Source organism: Nicotiana sylvestris, chromosome 4, assembly GCF_000393655.2.
Source record: "Nicotiana sylvestris chromosome 4, ASM39365v2, whole genome shotgun sequence".
NCBI classification, from domain to species: Eukaryota; Viridiplantae; Streptophyta; class Magnoliopsida; order Solanales; family Solanaceae; genus Nicotiana; species Nicotiana sylvestris.
The window spans coordinates 1,705,037-1,727,149 of NC_091060.1; the positions used below are offsets into that span (position 1 = coordinate 1,705,037).

The window sequence follows — 22,113 nt, forward strand, 5'->3', positions numbered from 1 at the left end:
GGCGGAATAGCTATTCCAATGCCAAAAATGTTCACGATGTTCAGTAGCTTTTCGATGGCTTCCCTTGCATTACCAGGTATGAGTGGTTTTGTTGCCGAATTGATAGTATTTTTTGGAATAATTACCGGCCAAAAATATCTTTTAATTCCAAAAATACTAATTACTTTTGTAATGGCAATTGGAATGATATTAACTCCTATTTATTCATTATCTATGTCACGCCAGATGTTCTATGGATACAAGCTATTTAATGCCCCGAAGGATTCTTTTTTTGATTCTGGACCGCGAGAGTTATTTCTTTCGATCTCCATCTTTTTACCCGTAATAGGTATTGGTATATACCCGGATTTCGTTCTTTCATTAGCAGTTGACAAGGTCGAAGTTATTCTATCTAATTTTTTTTATAGATAATTTGGATGACTGAAATAAAAAAAACCTATGTTTGTTTTGAAAAACATTCTTGGACAATGAAAAAAAGAAGACTTTTTTTCTTCTCTTAACTCTTAAGTTAAGTAAAAACAATGAAATTGAACTACATATGGTAGAAAACCGTGTGAATCAAATATTGTATTGATGATTCACACGGTCCGCACGCTGGTTCATACAATGCGCCGCCCGCTCTTGATCACTGCCATCTACATCTGGCAGAATGTAGGAGTCGTGCACGTTGTCAGCAATGCGTTCTGAGACAAGGAAGTAGTCGAGTCGCCATCCTGAAATTTTGTACCCCAGATGGAAAAAAGATGCAAAAAAGGTCATAAAAAAAAGATCATAGAGAGTAAATCATACACCAAACAACCTGAAACGACACCCTTAATTGGAAATGATATTGAACAAAAATGTGATGTTGGAATTATCTTGTCAAGGAGTGACAAATACGGAAGTCCACCATGTAGCAAGAGATTGGAGGAATAGAATGTCCGACGAGTAGTTTAAGCAGATCGATATGTAAAAAGCAAAAATACAACTATTATCACGACCCAAATACCTAGTCAAGTGCTCTTCTAAATTGCAGATTGATGTAAGGGGTTCAAACTCCTCTTACCTAGGTGGGAAAGAGTATAACTTTCACAATCACGCTATCAAATGAGCAATGTTCTCATTTCACTAGACAGTAAAACACAAAATGAGATACGCAAAAATATCTAATTTTAGGGGCTATGGAGAAGAGTATATTGAGCAAAAACTGAGGTATATTTCTGGTTTCTTAATTTGTTATAATAGGAACGGCCCAAGGAAGCAGAGGACCAAGTTACATAGCACCATAATAGAATAAATGTTCAAATACCTTTATTAGTTTTACGTCCACCATGGCGGTAACCCCAGTAAGTATAACCAACGACACCAGGATGCTGCTTCCTGAATGTATCTACGAACCCCTTGTTTAAAAAGTTTGTTTCAAAGGACTGTCTCTCTTCTTCAGTAAATCCTGCACTTCTTTTATTTCCCTAAGCACAGGAAAAAATCAGAACGACGAATTAGAATGATATCAAAACTAAACCGCAAGTAACTTTGGTAAGTTAAACTAATAACTGAAGACAATGTAAAATCCACAAGCAAATATCACGCCTTAAGTTGCAAAGTAACCATTCTGCTATTAGCAATGATATTTTCCAACATTTTATTGTGATTCTTTAACAAACGCAAGAACTTTCCTAGTAGATGAAGAGAACCGAATAAGTTTCCATGGTGCTAGGTCAGGCTTATAGATTTGAACACAGGGACAAGCAGTTGCCAAGTTTTGATCTTTTATGTTTCAAGCAGTTTGTCTCTATTTGTAGTGCATCGCTTTTAGATGCCAGTTAAAAGAGGAGCAAGAAGAGCCCCATACAACTTACAATTAGCTGCTCCATCAAGGTTCCTTAGTCCTTATTTTTAAAGTGCAAAAGATGACAACTGGAAATACTTGCAAAATTAATACTCCCTTAGTTTTAATTTAGTTCACTCTTCGGTTACCTAAGGTCATGTAACCTACTTTCGAGCAGAAGTGTTCATTCTTTTAGGAATTCAGAAAATACACCAAGGAGGACTATAAGTTGCATATTAAAATCACGAAAGAACACATTTAACGTGCAATCAGTGACCACTCAGTTTGACTATAACAAAGCAAAATGTGACAACTAATTATTTTTTTGACTATAACAAAGCAAAATGTGACAACTAATTATTTTTTTGACTATAACAAAGCAAAATGTGACAACTATTTTTTTTTTTGGTCGTAGGAACATTCTATTGACACTATCAAGCAATTCACCACTTGCTTGTAGAATATTTCCTGCTAAAAGTTTAATTTTGGAATCACAAATCAGAGGTTATTGGTGCTTTTACTTTTCCATGCTTCATCTTTTTTTCATAAAATAGACAATTATTTCCCTCCAGTAGATATTTCGAACACTTTCTATGCCTATTAGCTTTCAAAGAATATATTGACCTGTATATTGTAATTGCATAAAATTTCCTTCATTTTAATTCCAATGCTATTCTTAAAGCCAGATGCTAAGAGTCTAAGGAAGATATTCATCAACCTGAGGGGGATTCAATGGGTTATGCCAGGGAGAATCAGGGAAGTTCTAACAAGTTGGAAAAGAGATGGAATGCAGTCTGGCCAGAAGGAGAGATGGAAGATTGTCCCTGCATGTATATGGTGGACAATTTGGAAAGAAAGAAATCTAAGATGTTTTGAAGATACACATAGTACAATACAAAAGTTGAAAATGAGCTGCCTTACGCTCTTTTATTTTTGGTGTAAACACGAGTGCTTAGAAGAGAGTGAATGTATTTTTGATGTTTTAGACCTCTTATGAGCTTTACAGAGACTTAGTTTGTCTCTCTTTGTACTCCCTTTTGTAATTATGGATGGCTACACTGAATTAGTGTAGTCATGTTTATATTTAATACAAAAATGTTACCAATTTCAAAAAAAAAAAAAAAACAGATGCTAAAAAAATCATCTTAAACTGTAGTACCTTAAATTGTAGTATCATTTCAATCTGCTAATGATTGATTAGTTTTAGCTTTCATTTTGTTTTCTTGGGGGCATTATTGATGTTATTTTGTATCTTCTCTTACAACTATAATATCAAGAGTCACTAAACGCCATGTAGCTTTACTGATGCTGCTGTCTATTTGGTTTCTTCTTATTCTAGTACTTTCCGTAACGTATGTGCATACAAGTGCAAATACTTAAAATCTTTCGCGAACATTTGACCCCTATAAAAAGTAATAATGCTCAATCTGTTCTTACACCTCCCCAAGTCCGACATAAACTTACTTAGACCTGTAACTTATAGATGTCTCCAACATTACAGAAGGTGAATGCATCTGTATGGTCAGTAAGTAGTAGTGAGGGCTATTGAAGATTCACTGGAAGAGGAACTAGAAAACAGATTTGGAAGAAGATCTCAAGCAGCTAGAGACCATTAAAATTACCATAATATGAAAGAGAAGGAGAACACGGCAACTCTACTTCATGTTTCGCGTAAATTATATAGTAGAACAACCAGGTTCATCTAAAGGAAGATTACAAAACGACAAATTAGATATAAAGAAAAAAGACACATGCTACCACTGACTGCTCTTTCTTCTCTTTTCTGGAATATACACTATGATTCACATAGCATAAACTGCTTTTGCATCATATACATGTTAAGACGTGATGGTAAAAATACTTACAGCAGGATTATAAATATCTATCTCCTCGTGCGCACAATTCAGATCACCAGTCAAAACAACAGGTTTTGACTTTTCTAGCTCCTGCAAAGCCACAGAAGAATTAAAAATGTTCTGCAGATTACGGGTTAAAAACCCCAAGTAGTAATGCCTGGAACAGAATAAACAAGATACACCCAAAAAAAAATAGGGGAAGAAAATCCAAGAATTTGGATGACTTTGAAAAAATAGCAGCAAAGTAAGAACAACTAGGACTTCTAGACAAAAGTGGAAGTATACCTGGCTGGACCTAATGAATGAAGGTTAAATGTCTTGAAGATTTTAAATTCATGAAATTCAAGATGCCTATTCAAAAATGAAAATCTAAAAGAACTTAACCTCGAAAAGGATGTACCTGTAGACAAATAAATATATGGTGCATAAGATGTCACTAAAGAAAGCAACACTCACTTTCATGTAATTGCCAAGAGAAGGATCCCACTCTGTAATTCTGTACGTCTGGCAAAGAACATCTTGTTAGCCATGTCCGTAAAAGGAAATGCATAACATAACAAATGCAAAGAAGATATATAAGACGTAGCGGACTACCAATCGTCGTAGTCCATCGCCAGAATTTGGAACATATCCACACAGTAAATAGAAGTTATCAAATTCCACCGTGACAAGTCGTCCTTCAGTATCATGATCAGGTATACCGAGACCATATCTGACAGAAAGTGGTTTGATCTGTCAAAAGCGGAAAGCAGAAGAAGAATACTGGTTATATACCAAAGAATTTTAAAAAAATCAAGGAAAGAACACATAGAGCCTCAATCTTCTTCCTCCTCCTCCTCTATAAGAAAAATTCTCAGAGACCAAAGTATGGCACCCCACAGAGGGCCTACATAAAGAAGCAAATCTGCTACTCCCAATCAAGAAAACAGGAAAAAAAAATTATTTAAAAAAAGAGAAGAAAAAAAGAGGGAAGGGAAAAAGGTTCATACCCTAGAGATGATTGCAGTACCGGAATACCCAAGCTTAGCGACACTGCATGTCCAAAAGCTATTCTCATAGCCACTGAGACTTTCTTTGATTGCTTCAACATCTTTATCCTGCTTCCAAGAATCAGAAATTAAATTAGCTAAGACAGCACAAAGATTTTGTTGTATGAAGGAACAAAGTCTCTACTAGTCACGTAGTAATCTCCACAGTGTACGGGAATTATTGCATTAGCACGTAATATTCCATATATTTCAAGGTACACCAACAACTAAAGTTTGTAGAACTTAGTTTAACAGGAACAAAATCATAAAAGAGAAGTCCAGTTTATGTTGCAGTCTCTAGATTCTGAAAAGACAGTGAGCCTTAAATTTGAAGAATCGTATCAACTAGGAAGCAAGTAGACTTAAGGAACCTGAGAATACACACGCACGCACGCGCGCACACACACACTCATGAATATGTATGTGCACGTTTGTGTGAGAATATTGATTACCAAGAATTTGAACAAAAAGTGGATATGGTTGATAAAAAACCATTGTCAACATAAATTGACGAGTTCTTATAAGGTCTTCCTCAACCCTTGATCAAATAACCTACAAAATCTTCAAGTTGTATCTGATTAAATCCAAGTATTTTAGATATTCCCTCATTTCCATCCCCAAGCATTCCAAGCTAACGGCATTTGTGTATCCATACACACACATATAACTAGTAAAAGACACAGAGTTCCTTTCATCGAGTTAAAATTAAGAGAAAAAACATAATGAGACATATCTGCCTTGAAGGCATTGACCAATGCTTCCATTTCACACAATTTCTGTTGTTGTGCAAATAAAGACCATACATTTATAAGGTGAAGCATCACCTGCATCCTAAGTTATGTTTACAAGGATCTCACTACATTGTAAGGTTGACGAGTTAGATAATCGACTGATATATTGTGCAACTTATTTAGATAATATCTATTACAATATCAAGTCGATTCCTACAAGCAGAAAAAAGATAAAATGAGAGCTCGCCTGTAGTTTAGTTTCCTGCAAGCATAGAACATCAAAATCTTCTCTATCGGCAAGCTGCTGTATCAAAAGATTCTTTAACTTCAATAGAGCCCTCAAACCATTGACATTCCATGACAATAACTTAACATGTTTTGTATCCTTAGAAAGAGGAGCTGGCCTCATTGTTTTAGGATTGTATACAATCCACCCATCTTTGGGCTTCTTGTGAGCGAAAATAGTCCAAGGTTCATCTTGATTTACAGAAATATCCACGCCCTCAGAAACTCCAATGTGTGCCGAAGCGGTCAATGATGAAACTTTTCTCTTTGCTCGTACAGTCTTCTTGCCTATCAAAATTATTCATCATTTAATACACTGACAAAGCAAAGCAAAGATGTACTGTAAGGCAAGGTGCAAAATAACCAGACAGAAAACACCGAAGCACCTTTGATGTCATTAGATTCAGCGGAGAGCCCTAGGGTAATTTCAGCTTGTTTAACAATAATGTCAGCACTTGTATCCTTGGTGTTGTCTTCTTTCACTCGTTTTTTCGTCTTCCTAGTACTAGAAACCTCTGATGCAGCAACATCTCTTTGGTTACTTGACACTTTTCTAGCCTTCCTTTTTGAAGTGTTATCGACTACTCCTAGACTCTTCTCAGACGATACTTGATCCTCCTGTGCCACAGATCCATTGCCTGCATCTATAGCAGAAAGTTACGGGTTAAAAGTATCTTTCTGCTATATTTTGGATTTTGGAGTTCACAGAATAATAACAATCACCTAGATAAATGACTTACGTCAGTTTCCAAATTAAAGAAATTAATTTTTAGAAAAGAGTACCATTAAGTTTGCTGTCGAGGAATGTCTTCAAAGAAGCAACAAGCTCTTGTTTAGTACCTCTGGAAGGAATCCCAAGACTCCTAAAAGACAGAAAACTGGCTTTCATGTCACAGGATCAAAGTGAAAGCTGCTGCAAAATACAACATGACACATTGTGTAAACTTTTCCAACACAAATCATTTCTGAAGTGGAATGTCATCAGAACAGAGGTTTTAGACCAACTAGTTCAAGTTCCAGTGGAATCACTTAGGGCTGAATGGTACAATGCTACAAGCCAATTGCTTAGTGGCTCCAACCAAGGGTCAAAACCTTTTAGCTCTACTACGGCAGCACATCTTTTTCAAACTTCTAAGGATAATTTTAAGCATTCACTACAACAACAACAATACAACAACTAAGCCTCAATTCCAGGCAAGTTAGCAAAGCTATATGAATCCTCACAGTCATGTTTTAAGAAACCCTGATTTGGACCCTCGTGATCGAGCTTATGATTGTAAAGAATGTGGCCGTTAAATGATCCAAACCAGGTTGAGAGCACGGAAGCTTATCCACCGAGTTATTCTCTATAACCATAACATGAAACAAGTAAACTTGGAAGCTTCGAAGCTTTTAAAGATGAGGCTTTTTGGCGAAGCCAAGTCAATTCCACGCCACCAAACCCTGAATGCCGCTACAACAGCTATTACCTTCAATCCCTGGATAATTTTAAGTATTTGCAGCTTAAGGAAAAACTTCTCCACAAGTATAGACTTGTTATGGCTGTCAGATAATCATTCACACACATATAGTTTCTATATATGTAGCACGGGAAATTATGACCAAGAAGCAATTAGAAAAACTTTTTCATATACACATTCTTGTCACACATATAGTTTCCCTATATCTAGCAAGGGAAATCATGACAAGAAGCAATACAGAAGGCATAACTTTCCTTGCCAACGAGCGTAATCCTTAAGAGGTGATACTAAACAATTGATATTTCACGTTATCGTAAATTTTCTTCAATTTCTTTGTCCATATATTTGGTATTCATGCTTATAGATATTAGTTTGCCTCTCTACCTACTCAGGTAGGGGTAAGGTCTGCGTACATACTTGTGGGATTACAATGGGTTTGGTGTTGTTGTTGCTTATAGATATTAGTCTTGGATTATACATACATATTTATTATTTTTCTCCATTTGCGCCTTTCTTCGTTAAAGCTCACACTTTATTTGTGCCTTGCGCTTAAAGGCCCAACAGACCTTAGAACTTTTTTGCGCTTTTCAACTCTGATAATACTATTTTTAGTATGTCCCAAAAAGAACGATACTTTTTTATACAAATAACTACGACTTATTTTAGACCATAAGTTTCAAAAGTCAGCCTTTCTTTCTTTCTACACTCTGCCAGTCAAACAACGTCACAAGAAACATTGAGCACATACCTAAGTTTCACTCTGAGCTGTGGAACTGTCATTTTCTCTACTGTTTCCATATCCTCCACAAGAATCTCCTTGTCACCATTTTCCTACATTTAACAACAAAAATTCAAATAAAAAACTAATTTTTCCTACTAAAAATTAATTTGTCAAAAAGATTCAACCTTTGAAACACCCTTTTCTGCTGCAACACCCATTGGTTCATTTGACTTTGCAATAGCTGACGAAGTTAAAAAGGGTCTTTTTTTAGACCCCATTATCGTAAAATTCACAGAAGCCAAAACTTGAAACTTGGGTTTCCTTAAAATCACTCCAACACTGAGAAAAAAGTAACAGTCATTAGGGGAAAAAATAAAGAAAACAATTGAAAGACAAAACAGAAGTGATAATATAATTAATACCTGTGGGGATTAATGTAATTATATAGGCCTAATTTGAGATATTGTAACATTGATAGTAAGAATTATTATATGAAGGAGGTAAAAGAAGAGTTAGTGGAGTTTTTTATGGGTGGGGGGTGGGGTGGGGTGGGGGGTGGGGGTGGGGGACCGCCAAAGGAGGCAGCAAATGGTGAAGAGGAAATTTTGGAGGCGCGAAGCTAGGTTGGCAAATAGAGAATTTTATTCTTATTTCATCTAATATTGGCATGAAATAAATTTAAAGTGAAACAGATAAATGAAAATTTATATAATCGATAATAAGGGCAAAGGCGGATGAAAATGTTGTTTTTATAGTATTAAATAAGAAACATACATGTTCTTTAGAGATTGTTAATAACTTCATTTTTGGAAAGATAAGTTATGTCAAATAGTGTAATTATCGGGCAAAGATCACTTTTAGCCTGCGACCGAAATTTATTAGATCTGATAGGTGCAAAAGTATATAAAATTTGTATATTTTCTGTATATAACATACAAAAATGTAAAAATGCAGAAAGAATATATAATTTTTTCTTTATTATTTTAAGAACGACTATACAATTGCATTTTTCCAAAAAATTTTACCTAGTTATTGGGTCAACATATTTTTTTTCTTTTTCAGGAAAAGAATTAATATATTTTACACCTCTATATGTTTTTTAACTAGGTAGTAGAACGGTTTAATTATATTTATCTGTTTGCAAAGTGGAAAAAATTACAAAACGTCGCTAGGGAAAAGATCCACTTTTGCAAATAATGAAAAATAGTCCACAAATAATTTCATATGTTTTTTAAACAAACGCCACCCTCAGTCATTGGATATTTCTTTTTCAATCTTAATTTTTTAGTCAATATATTTTTCTCATACTAGAATTTAGATATTTATAGTGAATATTTTGATAAGAATAGTAACTTCTAATCATGAAAATACAGAACACTTGCCTGAGTCTCCACAGTTTAATGGAGACAAAAAACGCTAGTTGATTTCTTCCTATTTGTCTAAGTTTTGATGGATAGAGTTATTCGATACCAATGCTAGTGGAAGATAACAAATACACATATTAAATAATCGAGGTATGTGCAAGATGACCCAAAAACTATTGTTACAGGTAAAAGCAAAAGTGAGGAAACAGTTGTAATGTTCTCAATCAAACCTGCTATAACAAAATAAGTCATCTTATACTCAAACAATACCATTTATAACTAGGAAATAGCAGCTTCATGGATAGAAGGATTTCAAAGGAGGTCACGGGTTCAAGCCGTGGAAATAGCCTCTTGCAGAAATGTAGGGTAAGGCTGCATACAATAGACCCCTGTAGTCCTGCCCTTCCCTGGACCCCGCGCATAGCGAGAGCTTAATGCACCGGGCTGTCCAATCTCCCAATTTAAAGATAGAACATTGTTTGCATAAATTAGTGAACATGAAAATAAAACTATAACAATGACAATACAATGGCGCAAAATTCAATTTCTAGGAAAAGAATATTGGGTTGTGTCGCATGAGAAACTCTCAAAAACATTCCAAGGATATCACTCTCCATCAACTACCTTGGCGTCGCATGAGAAACTCCGAAAAATGTTCCAACGATATCACACTCTCCAGTCTCCATCAACTACCCCCCAACCACTTGGGGAAGGAAATTTTACATTACCTCCTTAGTAGCTTCAATACATCGCCAACAAGATGCAATGAACCAGTGACAAGAACCTGGAATAAGAAGTATATAATGCTTTAGCTATCAAGGTGGTGTCACAAATTTGATTGTTCCAGCTCCAAGAAGTGTGCATTTGTGATGAAATACTAAGTTGCTCGGACTCGGGTGCGGGTATCCGATACGGGGACGGATCTGAGTATCGGATTCGGCAAATCTAAATTTTAAGCTTCGGGGTGCGGATCCGGATATGGATACGGGTGCGGGGATTCGGCTAATAAAAAATATAGCTATAAAAATATTGTTAATTTGAGAGATATTCTGTCAAAAACTTACATGACTATTGTAGAATTCAATCTTTCATTCTCCAAGATGGACATTATTCTTTTATTCTCCTAAATCTGTTTTATTTTTGATTTTGAGAAATTAAAATCTCAAATTTTCTCCCAAATTTGTCGATGGACTCCGGTCAAAGTGTCCGAAGTCAGTTGACCCTATCCGGGACGTATCCCGCTCCCGTCCCTGTCTCGTATCGGGACGGGAACGGCACCAAAATCGAAGAGTCCGCGCAACTTAGATGAAATATCATCTTCACTACCACAAATACTCATCAGGAAAATCAATGTCCTAGGTTTCATCTATGGGAAGTACATAGTAAAATAACATGTGGAGTAAGTAATAACCGGCATAAGCATGACATTATCTTCCATTCGGAGCCGTAGGTGACATTTATGATCGAGTTGGTTGTCACTCGTCATGTTTCACATAGGTCTAGTTGTAGGACGATTTTTTCGAGTTATCTCAAGGCAAATCGAGATAAAGCATTCATCTCTGTCAACTGAAACTCTAGCATCTTCACTTGCAAATAAACTTATGATGTCATCTATTAATAGGATATATGAAAACCTCTGAAGTCTAATGCAAGTAGGTTTATCATGTATGTCAGAAACAGTAATAATGTATGTGATATTCCAGCAGTACTATGTACCTGAAGTCTAAGGGAAGGGTTTTCTCTAACACAATCCCTCAACCAATTTATGGTCAATGGTAATGAAGGAAAAACCGCACTACAAGCAAAATATCCATCTTCTGGACCACAATGAGAAGCCTCTTTATAAAGAAATTCATGGGGTGGTACGCCTACTGAGGCGTTTATCTTGAGATTCTGATCAAGAACAGCTGCATTAGACAGGAAGATATATGAGGTTCTACATGGATAAGCACTGCAAAGTTTTGAAAGCTATAAGCAAACATTCAGGAGGATACTAAACCAAGAAACAAACCATGGTGTCAAGTTGGAAAGGTTGATCACTTCCAAACATATATTTCTTACTTCAGTGACAATGCCCTAAGATTAAATTTGGAGTTCTCACGCCTCTCGTTATTGAATTTCACATGAGGCTGCTATACACTGCTTAGGCAACAGCTACTGCAGATTAGAAACCTATTTGAGCGAAGACAACCAAAAGATCGAAGTAACAAAATTAACAGAACCTGTTACATCAAAAGTCTCTTTATCAAACTTAAGCGGAGCCTTCTTTTTAGGGATATGTTTCAGATGCACTCTGCTTTAGTCAGCTATTCAAGACAGATGATAATCTTGCTCTAGGGAAAAGCAGGCTATATAAGATTTAAGAGAAAAAAAGTAAGAGAAGCCAGTTACCAAGGAACAGGCAGAAGTTACCTTTGCCATGAATGATTTTCTCCCAAATTCTCTGAAGGTTAAACTGCCACGACAAATCCTTTCCAGGGATATATGAGGGAATAGCAGAGGTAGCAGAAGTAACCTTGGTATATGCCGAAATGCTTGGCACAAAAATAGCTTTTGAGAAGTAAATACCTGCAGAAGAAAACATTCACATTGCCCAATTATCACTTTTCAATAAAACCTCCTTGTCATTTAACAAGAGAAAGAGATTTAAATGAGACACCAAAGGATTTTCTGTGATTTTCCTTGAACTAGACGGACAAGGTGTCCGGGCACATTCTATAACTCTACGTAATTCCACCATATGATGGTAAACATCAAGCAAGTCAATATAGTGTTACTGTGAACTTAGATTCTATAGAAGAAATTAACTTTGAGCGACCAATCAATCATTTAACTCGTTTATGGTGTGCGATGAACAAAGGTTTGGTTCATGATATAAAGAATAATTGTAACATAGGAGGAGCATTTATGGTAGTCAGTTGTGCCATCTTTTCTTAGTCTCGAAGAATCCATATGGATGCAATTCCCAGTCTGCAGAGATAAACATCAATGACGAGTTGACAACAACAGATTGCTGCATGATTATCTTGTTCACTACCTGATGATGCACAGGTATTGACAAGCTTAGGAAGAAGAATTTGAGGATCTCTTGCATCCATACAGTTGAATAACAAAATCTGCAGTAGAGAGACCATCTTATTCATAAAGCATGTCACACCACAAAGACAAGAAGTAGAGGAAGAAAAACACATAACATAAAGATTTATCAAATGCAAATGAACTGAATATCATGTATCAATATGAGAGCTCTTTTACCCGCTTTGGCATTTCGTCTGAATCCTTGTTATTACAAGGTTTGATGTAACCGTTTGTCCAGGCTCTCTCCATTTTATTGTCTTTTGAGGTAACTGATGAAAGTGACATGTCTTTTCTTCCTACCACAGAAGCAGAAAACCATCTCGCACAAGCATCCATGCTCTCAGGACTATGAGCTCCATCTAGGTAGAAGGTAAGATCTCCTGACAACCTTTTATTTCCTCCAGATACGTTGATCAGAGGGTCAGCAACAATCTGACCCCTGCCAGAAAGACGTGCAGCTGAAAGACCCCTCAGGAATTCCTCTGGTAGACCATCTTTCTCATATGCCTGTTTAATGCCAAGAAAAGGTCGAGCAGTGTGATAATAGAGCCAAAGAACATAAGAGTAAAAGAAGTTTCTTCTTAAGCCACATTAAATAATGAAATCCCCTTCCATATGTTACCATCTCCAAAAAAAAAAAAGAAATCCCCTTCCATTGCATAGCAAGATGAGATACAGTAAAACTTTTTTTTTTGATAAGGTAATAAAATTTCATTAATGAAGGGCATAAATACCCGTAATTTCTAGATTGCAATATAGATCAAAAAACCACATTTTTCATAATCAAAATGAAGGTTAAGTTTATCATAATAAACAAATAAAATTCAACAGGACAGGCTTTATGTAATATTAACACCTGACTGGAAACAAATCATGAACTTTAATATCCGTTGAGACATTTAAAAGTGATTACCATATGCACAGACTAATACAAGAGGAAAGAATAAAGAGAGCACCAACATCTTCAAACAGCCTTTTCCAGTTTCCTGTACTTCTAAGCCAACTTTTACAAAGGGATACAGCAAGGGCAGCATTAGTGAGCTGGTGATCACCAGACAAGCTTAGCCTTGTTCCATTTAACTTTTCCAAGGTTAGTGGTGCGACAACTTGCAGTGAAACCTGCATGGACAGAGATAATAGTCAGAAATTTCTCAGTACACACACCGTAGTTAGTGGTGCTTGCATGGAAAGAAAAGATAGTAGTCAGAAATTTGGGTATAACTACATAAAGTGGGTTACATGATGATGGTCAATAAACTAATAGCTTATCCACATCTTTCCAGGGACTATATGACTGTTTTCTGCATCTAGTTTTGATTTGTTTGCCCATGTAGAGCATATTTATGTGCATGAAAATGAAACTTTGGCACCAATAGAAACACTCTCAAGGTAAGTGAAACTTGCTTGCCATCGGATACATATAATATTGCATCCAATCCAAACAGAGAGGATAGTAGTGAATAATTAGAGTATACTCACATGCAACGTAGTTACTTGATGATGGCCAACAAACTAATATCTTTTGAAGATCATTACTGAGAGTATATGTGTCTGTTTTCTACATCTATTTTTGATTTGTATACCCATGTAGAGTATGTATACATGCAAGGAAACCAAAATTCTTGTGCCGATAGAAACACTAATGAAACTTTTTGCCAAGGAATACAAATGTTATATTATCTGGTCCAGTAATTTCATAGAGTTTTTTCATGGAGTAATACCTTTTTCGCCAGAAATCTATTGCTACAGTCGTTTTACAATCTTTTCAGAAAATAAAAATTATCATTTGGATGAAAAAAGAAGAACGATCATTTGAAAAATACATTTAAGAATAGTCGCTTATTGGATTGGCGATTTGATCCTTTATTTCACAATTTGTTGAAATTATGCTTAAAAGAAGATAGCAACTACAAGATTTTAAAGTTCTACACCACTGTAACTCCTAATTCAAATACTTATGTGCTCAAGCTCCACCCAAATCCAAAATTGAAGCCACGTAAGCAAGATGCAAGTTATGGAGGCATAGGTGTACAAGATTTTATGGAGGCATTGTAACTATAACTTTGAAACAAATGCAAAGTAAATGCTTAAATTGCTTTTTTAAAGTCAGACTTCTACTTATAGTTACTTTTTCAGCTCATGATTCTTCTGTCCATTGAAATATTTTAGACCAGTTCAAATTACAGGATTATGGGTAAAGAAAATATAGCATTAAGAAAAACTGCCTGTATGTGTAAGTAATTTATTTGAGTTAAGCCAAAAAGGGTGCAATCCCAGGCACATGATTTTATAGGTAAATAAACATTAGTCACTAGTCTTTGAATCCAAGAGATGATGTTACAGTAGATTACCTTCAACTCTTTGGCCCTTTCTTGAAGAACTTCCATTGCGTCAGAAAGTTGCAGCACACTGAATGCAGGAACTTGAGGCTTCACGAGCAGGAACACCAATCCAATTCAGAAAATACTTCATAATATAACTGCGGCTCAAGATATGGGCAGGAACTTTGCCATAAACAATCCACTATAAGAAAAAATTATCATACACTTACGAAATTGCACAAAACTAAGTACCTTAAGAATTCCGGCCTTGTGAGAAGCAATCTGGCCTAGTGTATCTCCTACACATCATAGTTGGCAGACAAACAAGTCATATCAAAAAGGTTTTCTAGTAGCCATCCGGATAAGATTTTTGTTCTTGCATCAAAAAGAAGAATTTTTTTGACACTTGATGCAAATTGAAGAGCTAATGGAGCATCCGTCTCCCGCCAAATTAAAGAATGTGCCAAATGAATTTGTTTGAATAAAACATCGTTTGTAGATACGTCTAAAAAATTTAGATAGTTAAGTAGTTATACTTGATAATATTAGTCTCTCATGAATACAAGCTATGTGGAATGTAGAATGGTACTAAAAAGTGATTCGTGCTCAAGACATATGTTGAAGATATGATTAAGAAAATAGAAGTGTGTCAACCTCTTCTACTTGTTTTCTTATTTCTTCTTTATTTTATTTATCAGGTCTCTGTTTTCTTATTCCTCACAAAATCTTTGCATAGAAAGTAAAAAACACGACTATAGAGGAGAGAAAGCCGCACCTAAAGTTTCCATGTGATCCATACCCAGAGAAGTAATACCACAGACAACAGGTTCCTTAATCTGCAAAATTGTTTTATCAAGTAATTCCACGGTCATTCAATGCCAAGGCTCAGTATATTATTTCCCAACAAAAGAGCAGAAAAGATTTCTCCAACGTCTATGCTACCTTGCATATTTTATATGTAGGAGCAACATGATCAATACACGATAAGATGCATTACCACATTCGTAGAATCCAACTTTCCTCCAAGGCCAACTTCAATGATGGCAACATCAACCTGTGAAGGTATAGTAAGTCTTGTTACATAATTGTTGAGGTTCACTTGTTTTGCTCTTGTTGGGAAAACCAAACATAGGCTACAGACTTTGAGATGCAATTAAGAATAAAGTTATCAACTATCTGACTTAAAAAAGAAGTAAATCACTCAATATTTTTTCTCACATTTGTTAATGAATGTTTTCTTTACCTATCAAAGAAAGAGTAATCTTTTCTTCTCCTGCTTAAGACTTTTAGGTATAAATTAATTCCATAGCACTACTCATCAATAAAGGGTAGCCTGGTCCACTAAACTCCCGTTATTCACGGGCTCTTCACAAGGACCGGAACACATTGGGTCTATTGTAAGCAGTCTTATCTTGCATTTTTGCGAGAGGCTACTTCGATGGCTTGAACATGTGACCTCCCGGCCATACAGTGACAACTGCCATAGTAAAGCCTAATTTATTTGGTTGGGAAGAATAGGACTTTGGACTCCAAGCCTACCCTACCCGGAAAAAAGGTGCAGCTATTAATGGAGCATTTTGTTGATACTACCAGTCTTCTCCCCTTCATTAACATTTAGCATTATTTATCAATAAAAAGAAAAGTTTATTCAACTTTTTTATAAGTTTTAATTCAATAGTTCTTTAACACCACAGAGGTAATAGAAAAATCATTATACATATTTGATTTACAAGGTGCCAGAAATGGCACAATTTGGTCCCAAACAGAACCAAGACCTGTATGTAACCTGTTTGCTAATGAAATTAGATAGAAATTTGAAGATATTGAAACAATTGTATGATTAATCCCATAGCATTTCAAAGCTTGAAGTACTTGTGATATAAACTTATACTTTGGTCATCCCTAACACTATCACGAAGGTTTATGAAAATCATCGAAAAAGTTAAAAAGGAATTGTATATTCTAAATAGCACAGTAATCACTAATCAGTGCCAGGGTAATCATTACATGATGAGGATAAAATGCCTTGTCAAAGTCAAGATTTCTGAGGAACTATATCCAATCCGGAAGTCAAGGTCAGCGGATAACTTAGTCTTATCATTTCAGTAATTTTGTTCCAGGAACTGGTTTCCTATGGCCGTTTTTTTTTTTGGTTGAAAGGGTTGGCTTTCCTATGGCTATGACTTTTGGAGGGCTGGTTTTCCAATCAGTATGAGAATATGGTAATGCCACCAGACTCGAATAGTAGACAACTTCCAAGCACATCTTAAAAAAGAGAAGATAAACAGCAGAATCCAAATCAAACCACAGCTATGAAACTTCAAATCACGCAGTGAGGCATATCCAGATCAAGCAAAATAGAAGGAATAGATCTCTACCTTCTCGCTCACAAAAATTTTAAAAGCCAACACAGTAAGGAACTGGAAGAGAGGAGGCATAGGTAAGTCTTCAGAGACGTTTGCCTGCAAATTAACATTTCTGGAATCAGTAAAAATCCACCATCATAAATTTTACTAAATGCAGATTACTTCAACTAACAGTAAAAAGTTTCAGATGATGTGCCAAATCATATTTTACTCTCATCCAATACAAACCATTAAAACAAACTAAAAAGAATTTGCTATCATGAGCTTAAAGTAAATCATGTATGCTTATGTCAGACAGTATATATCAAAGAACGATGAAGTCGAGAGATGTCAGATCAGTGATAGCAAATGAAGGATTCCAACTAAAAAAGTGAACCAGTAAAATTTAAAAGATTTAGATATCTCCAGTAGTAACATGATTAGTTCCAGTTTGCTGTAACTAGTGTAATCCCACTGCGAGGCTGAATCATAAATTAAAAAAAAAATTCATTTTAAACCAGAAAAATTACTTAAGACTACATAAATGTGTAAAAGAGAACCAACTGAGATGTAGTCAAGGTAAGTCGGAAAATCCACTAGCATAATTAGATAGGGGCATCGAGTTATCCAGCACAGAACCGAAATGGAAGAATACCTTGAGCTGATTCCAACAACCCCAAAAGTATTGCAGAAATTTTTCCTGGCATATGTCCATCCTAAGCAAGAATGAGAATCTTCGTCAGTAATTTAACTACAATCAAATAAAAGAAAGACATCAATCACATAAAGAAAACCTATTAAAAGCAACGAAACTCAACTTGAAATTTGAGTAGGGACGCCTTGTGTGCTTCAAGATATACTAAGAAGCACGTTAAAATCAACAGGGCATTAAGTTATTCCCTATCTGTTGATTCTGTTCTACAAAAACCTCATTGGGAGCAGTTAGTAGGATGAAAGGAAAACTGGGGATAGGAACACGCAAAACATTGGCTTTTTACTCCTTTCTGAAAAGTGAAATGAGAGTGGAAAATTAGATCGGTTACCTAACGTCATCTACATGGTTGACGAGAAAGTATCGAAGTCATTGAAAAGGAAAACACTGAAACCCTCCCAGATACACAGTGCAACACCAGATTCCTCTGAAAAAAAATTCCATTTTGAAGTGAAGAAACTCGCTTCCATCATTAAGTTTTCTTCCATATCTTTTCTTCTCATCCAACTTTTCAATACACAGAATCCCCCCCCCCCAATTGATGTAGCACTAACACTGAAGATGCTCTAATGTACAAAAGTAACAAGAATGCATACCCATCAAGGCGATATCTTTCTCTAACATCGATCAAATGAGGAGAAGTGAAAAGTCCTGTTTTGAAACCGCACTCCCGTAAAATTGCTTCACAGAAGGCACATGTTGAACCCTGAAACGAATTACGGAAATGAAGAGACACAGTAAAGAAATGAAACTAGAGAATTCCTGCTCTTTGAAAATATCAATTATTGAATCAAATAAGACATGGGATTAAAGGGCAGCCCAGTGCACTAAGCTCCCGCAATGCGCGGGGTCCGGGGAAGGGCCGGACCACAAAGGTCTATCGTACGCGGCTTTACCCTGCATTTTTGCAAGAGGCTGTTTCCACGGCTCGAACCCGTTACCTCCTGGTCACATGGCGGCAATTTTACCGGTTACGCCAAAGCTCCCCTTCAAGACATGGAATTAATTATCCAATTAAAAGAACACGAAAAGTCATAACTTCTTTAGAAAAGCTTTTCCATTCTGCATTTGTTCTGAGCTACAAGTGAATCTTAGATGCTGGACAATTACAGCCAATTAGTAGAAAATGTTAGAGCCCCACATTGGTTGAGGCCCTGAGGTCACAGACTGTAGTTTCTTTATACAGTCATGGACAATCCTCAACTCAGGAATTAACTTTGGATTTAAGTTAAGCCCAATGTCTATTTCTTTACAATCAATCAGACCCAACTCTGTTCTAGGTTTAGGCAATGTTGGGCCCCTATGTTATATCGTTCAAGCTTCACATATCCAGCTTTTGGCGTGTGGACTGTAGAGGGGAGGGTGGTTAGAGTCCTCATGGACTAACTTTTGGAGTTGAGTAAAGCCCAACGTTCAAATTCTTATCAGAAGACAAATAAAATACTGAAGAAGCAGTATCAAATTCACTTAGCTATGCATAACGTTCGTCCAATACACATCATGTGCACAGAAAAAGTAAATATCGTAGAAATCCCGGAAACCAACAGAGTTACCATAAAGATGTATTCACATGCAAAATAACTTATCCACCTTTTTTTTTTATGAAGAACATAGCCAATTAACCATTAAAAGATAATCCTAACATCCCAAAAGCTAGAACAGAATCTAGCACATGCTTTTTACCCCTTTTTTCTTCTTCTTCCTTTTCTTTTTTGTTTTTGGTTTGGGTGTTTGTGGTGGGGGGGGGGGAGGGGGGAAGGGGCCGCTAGAGTTTCTGGATACACAGTCTTGATAAATGAAACTATAATTTAACACTAGATAACTCTTTTATATGAAATTTCGTCTCACCTCTTTCAGAAAACTTGACTATCCTTTCTAATTCATACATTTTTCTTTTAATTCAAAAAAATATTTGATTCTCAAATTTTAAAGGGAGATCATCACATCAAATCATTAAGGCAATCGGGAATGACTTACATTAAATGTCACAGAAAATATCAGGTTAAAAAAAGCAGTTAATTTGATGACGGAAATGGTCCAGATACCTTTCCTTTAGTTCCAGCAACATGGATAATCTTAAGGCCTGCTATCTTTTCTTCCAAGCCCAAAATCTGCAAAGAAATGCAATATATATCACGCCCACTTTGTTTTTTTCAAAATATATTTTAAGACCAAAATTTTTGTAATTTGAAAGATACGAAGTTCAAAACTTCTAACTGCCATCATATAATCAACAGTACTTTTCATTTCTCTTTCTTTTCAATAGATTACAAATTCATTGCTAGAATGTTTCGACTTATAATCACTCCGTTAATTAATTATAAGATCACTATGACTATACTGCACATTCTGGAAACAGCAAACAAAAGTTACACCGATAACACCAATTTCAATTAGTTTGTGGCATAAGCAGATAGGCAAGACCGGTACCACCAAGATGCACATTTATCACGCAACTCTTAAAGGCGAAACAGTCTAAGCTAGAAATGGCACTACCTTAATGTACCTCAACATTCTGTCCAGTTTCTGGTTTTGACCACTAATGGCTGGTATGCCATTTCTTTTTTTCTGAGTAATGAGAGTCGAAAGAGCGTCCATGGCAGATTCATATGCGGATGGAAGCTGGAACTCTTGTGAGATATCTTGATTATTTTGACTGAACTTTCCCACAATCTGAGATGACATATTCCTATATCTGAGTCCTTCAGGGACATAAAACCAAAATATTAGCTTTAAATTCTTCTCCACTGCAGTGAAGAAACTACTAATTCTTAACTAATATCATCCTAAGAAGAGTTTAAGTAAAAGGCATATCCAGTGATTGACATAACCCAATTGTACAGCTAACAATTGTTTATACATTCAGCAAATACGAAAATTTGCGACCCCGAGAACAATCACAATCCAAATGCAAATATTAAAAGCGCTAAAGATGTTTCCTTTCTAAAAAATGAAAGACACACTGTTTACTTAAAGTAAGACGCGACTGCAGCTTGACAACCAAAGTCAAAAAAAAATGTCAAATGGCAATTCAAAGCAACCAAGAACTTGTCCATACTTCCAACTAACTTTCAAGAAAGGATGTTTACATCATTTCAACTCTTGGACCTTCATAGTTTATCATACCCACTAACTAAATGTTTTAGAAGCAAAGTATGTAGCATATAACCAGTGACGATTCAAAAAGATACTAAAATGTCACATCTAGGATTTAAACCTATGACCTAAAGCAACTTTTGTACCCCTTGTGCCCCTACCCGGAATTGTTAAGGGGATTAAACATTTTATATATAACCAACAAAACTAGTTTTTTTCCCGCTAGGGCAGTCCGGTGCACTAAACTCACACTATGCGCGGGGTACGGGGAAGGGCCGGACCACAAGAGTCTATTGTACGCAGTCTCACCCTGCTTTTTTTAAAGAGGCTGTTTCCACGGCTCGAACCAGGTCACATGGCAGCAGCTTTACCAGTTATGCCAACGCGCCTCTTCAACAAAATTACTTTTTTCCCAGCTATTTATACAGTAATTTTTTGACTAAGGGAATTCAATTAAACCCCTTGCCTGAACTTAGCTACGCCCCTAGTCCAAATAAAGGGGACGATAACGAGCTTAAAACTAGTCAGTTTATGACGAAACGAATCCAAATAAAGCAAAATCAATATATAATCGATCTCAACTAGTTTAATAATTGTTGTAAAACTAATTTGATGCAAAAAGGTAATAAAGGGGGCGAAGAAAAATTGTACCTTGAAGCTTTTTTACACCATCAGTGTGTGCACTAGAAGGTGAATTTGGACCCATCCAAGTATTTAATCCACTGAGGAAATGGTCTCTTCTGCTAGCATTAATTTTAGAATGACCCATAATTTCTTGACCAAAATAAAGATTGTTGTACAATAATATCATTTGGGGTTATTTATTTTTCAGTGATTAAATCCCTATGACATTGAGGAAATTCTGAAGCTATGGTGGTGTAGAATTGTAGATGACCAAAGAGAAGATGCGAAATACTACGTGAAAAAAAAAATTATAAAAGGGGAAAAAGTTTTAAATTTATCCGTACCTGTTTGATTTTGCATCTATACCTTATTTTGGAGGTCACAATCCAACCTATAATCACTATCGGGTCTAAATTTAAAAAAATAATTTGAAGTGAAAAATTATATTTGAGATGTACTTAAAACCAAATAGGCCTCAAGTACAACCAATGATTTTATGCGCTTAAGACCAATAAGTTTGAAATAAAAAATTACACTTCAAATGCACTTAAGGCTAAAAGGTCGGAAGTGCAACAAATATTTTCTTACGCTTAAGGTCAATAAGTCTCAAGTGAAAAACTACACTTCATGTGCACTTAAGGCGAAAAGGTCTTAAGTGCAATATGCCCAGAAACAAAAATTTGTT

General features: G+C 35.9%; 2 protein-coding genes across 7 annotated transcripts; both read right to left on the reverse strand.

Annotated features, from left to right (window-relative positions):
- Positions 1-558: 558 nt before the first annotated feature.
- On the reverse strand, positions 559-8,417 carry LOC104233158 (DNA-(apurinic or apyrimidinic site) endonuclease, chloroplastic). The gene is made up of 12 exons (XM_009786494.2): positions 8,311-8,417; positions 8,074-8,227; positions 7,916-7,998; positions 6,491-6,570; positions 6,094-6,351; positions 5,670-5,995; positions 4,653-4,760; positions 4,258-4,395; positions 4,120-4,167; positions 3,673-3,753; positions 1,289-1,448; positions 559-713 (listed from the first exon to the last, which is right to left on the reverse strand). The coding sequence occupies exons 1-12, from the start codon at positions 8,358-8,360 to the stop codon at positions 559-561; spliced, it is 1,641 nt and encodes a 546-aa protein (XP_009784796.2). The 5' UTR covers positions 8,361-8,417.
- Positions 8,418-9,414: 997 nt separating this feature from the next.
- LOC104233156 (folylpolyglutamate synthase) lies at positions 9,415-21,751 on the reverse strand. 6 transcript variants are annotated; one of them, XM_009786490.2, is made up of 16 exons: positions 21,456-21,751; positions 20,205-20,410; positions 19,754-19,819; positions 18,305-18,414; positions 17,652-17,712; positions 17,030-17,113; positions 15,649-15,705; positions 15,427-15,487; positions 14,904-14,950; positions 14,682-14,759; positions 13,291-13,449; positions 12,508-12,837; positions 12,290-12,368; positions 11,665-11,820; positions 10,969-11,159; positions 9,415-10,036 (listed from the first exon to the last, which is right to left on the reverse strand). In XM_009786490.2, exons 1-16 carry the CDS (start codon positions 21,613-21,615, stop codon positions 9,977-9,979), a joined length of 1,905 nt encoding a protein of 634 aa, XP_009784792.1. In that variant the 5' UTR covers positions 21,616-21,751; the 3' UTR covers positions 9,415-9,976. The 6 variants fall into 6 exon arrangements, 1 of the variants encoding a protein (XP_009784792.1); XR_011406671.1 differs by lacking the exon at positions 9,415-10,036 and adding an exon at positions 11,264-11,391 and having other exon boundaries at positions 11,028-11,159; XR_712533.2 differs by lacking the exon at positions 9,415-10,036 and adding an exon at positions 11,264-11,409 and having other exon boundaries at positions 11,028-11,159.
- Between the last annotated feature and the right edge of the window lie 362 nt (positions 21,752-22,113).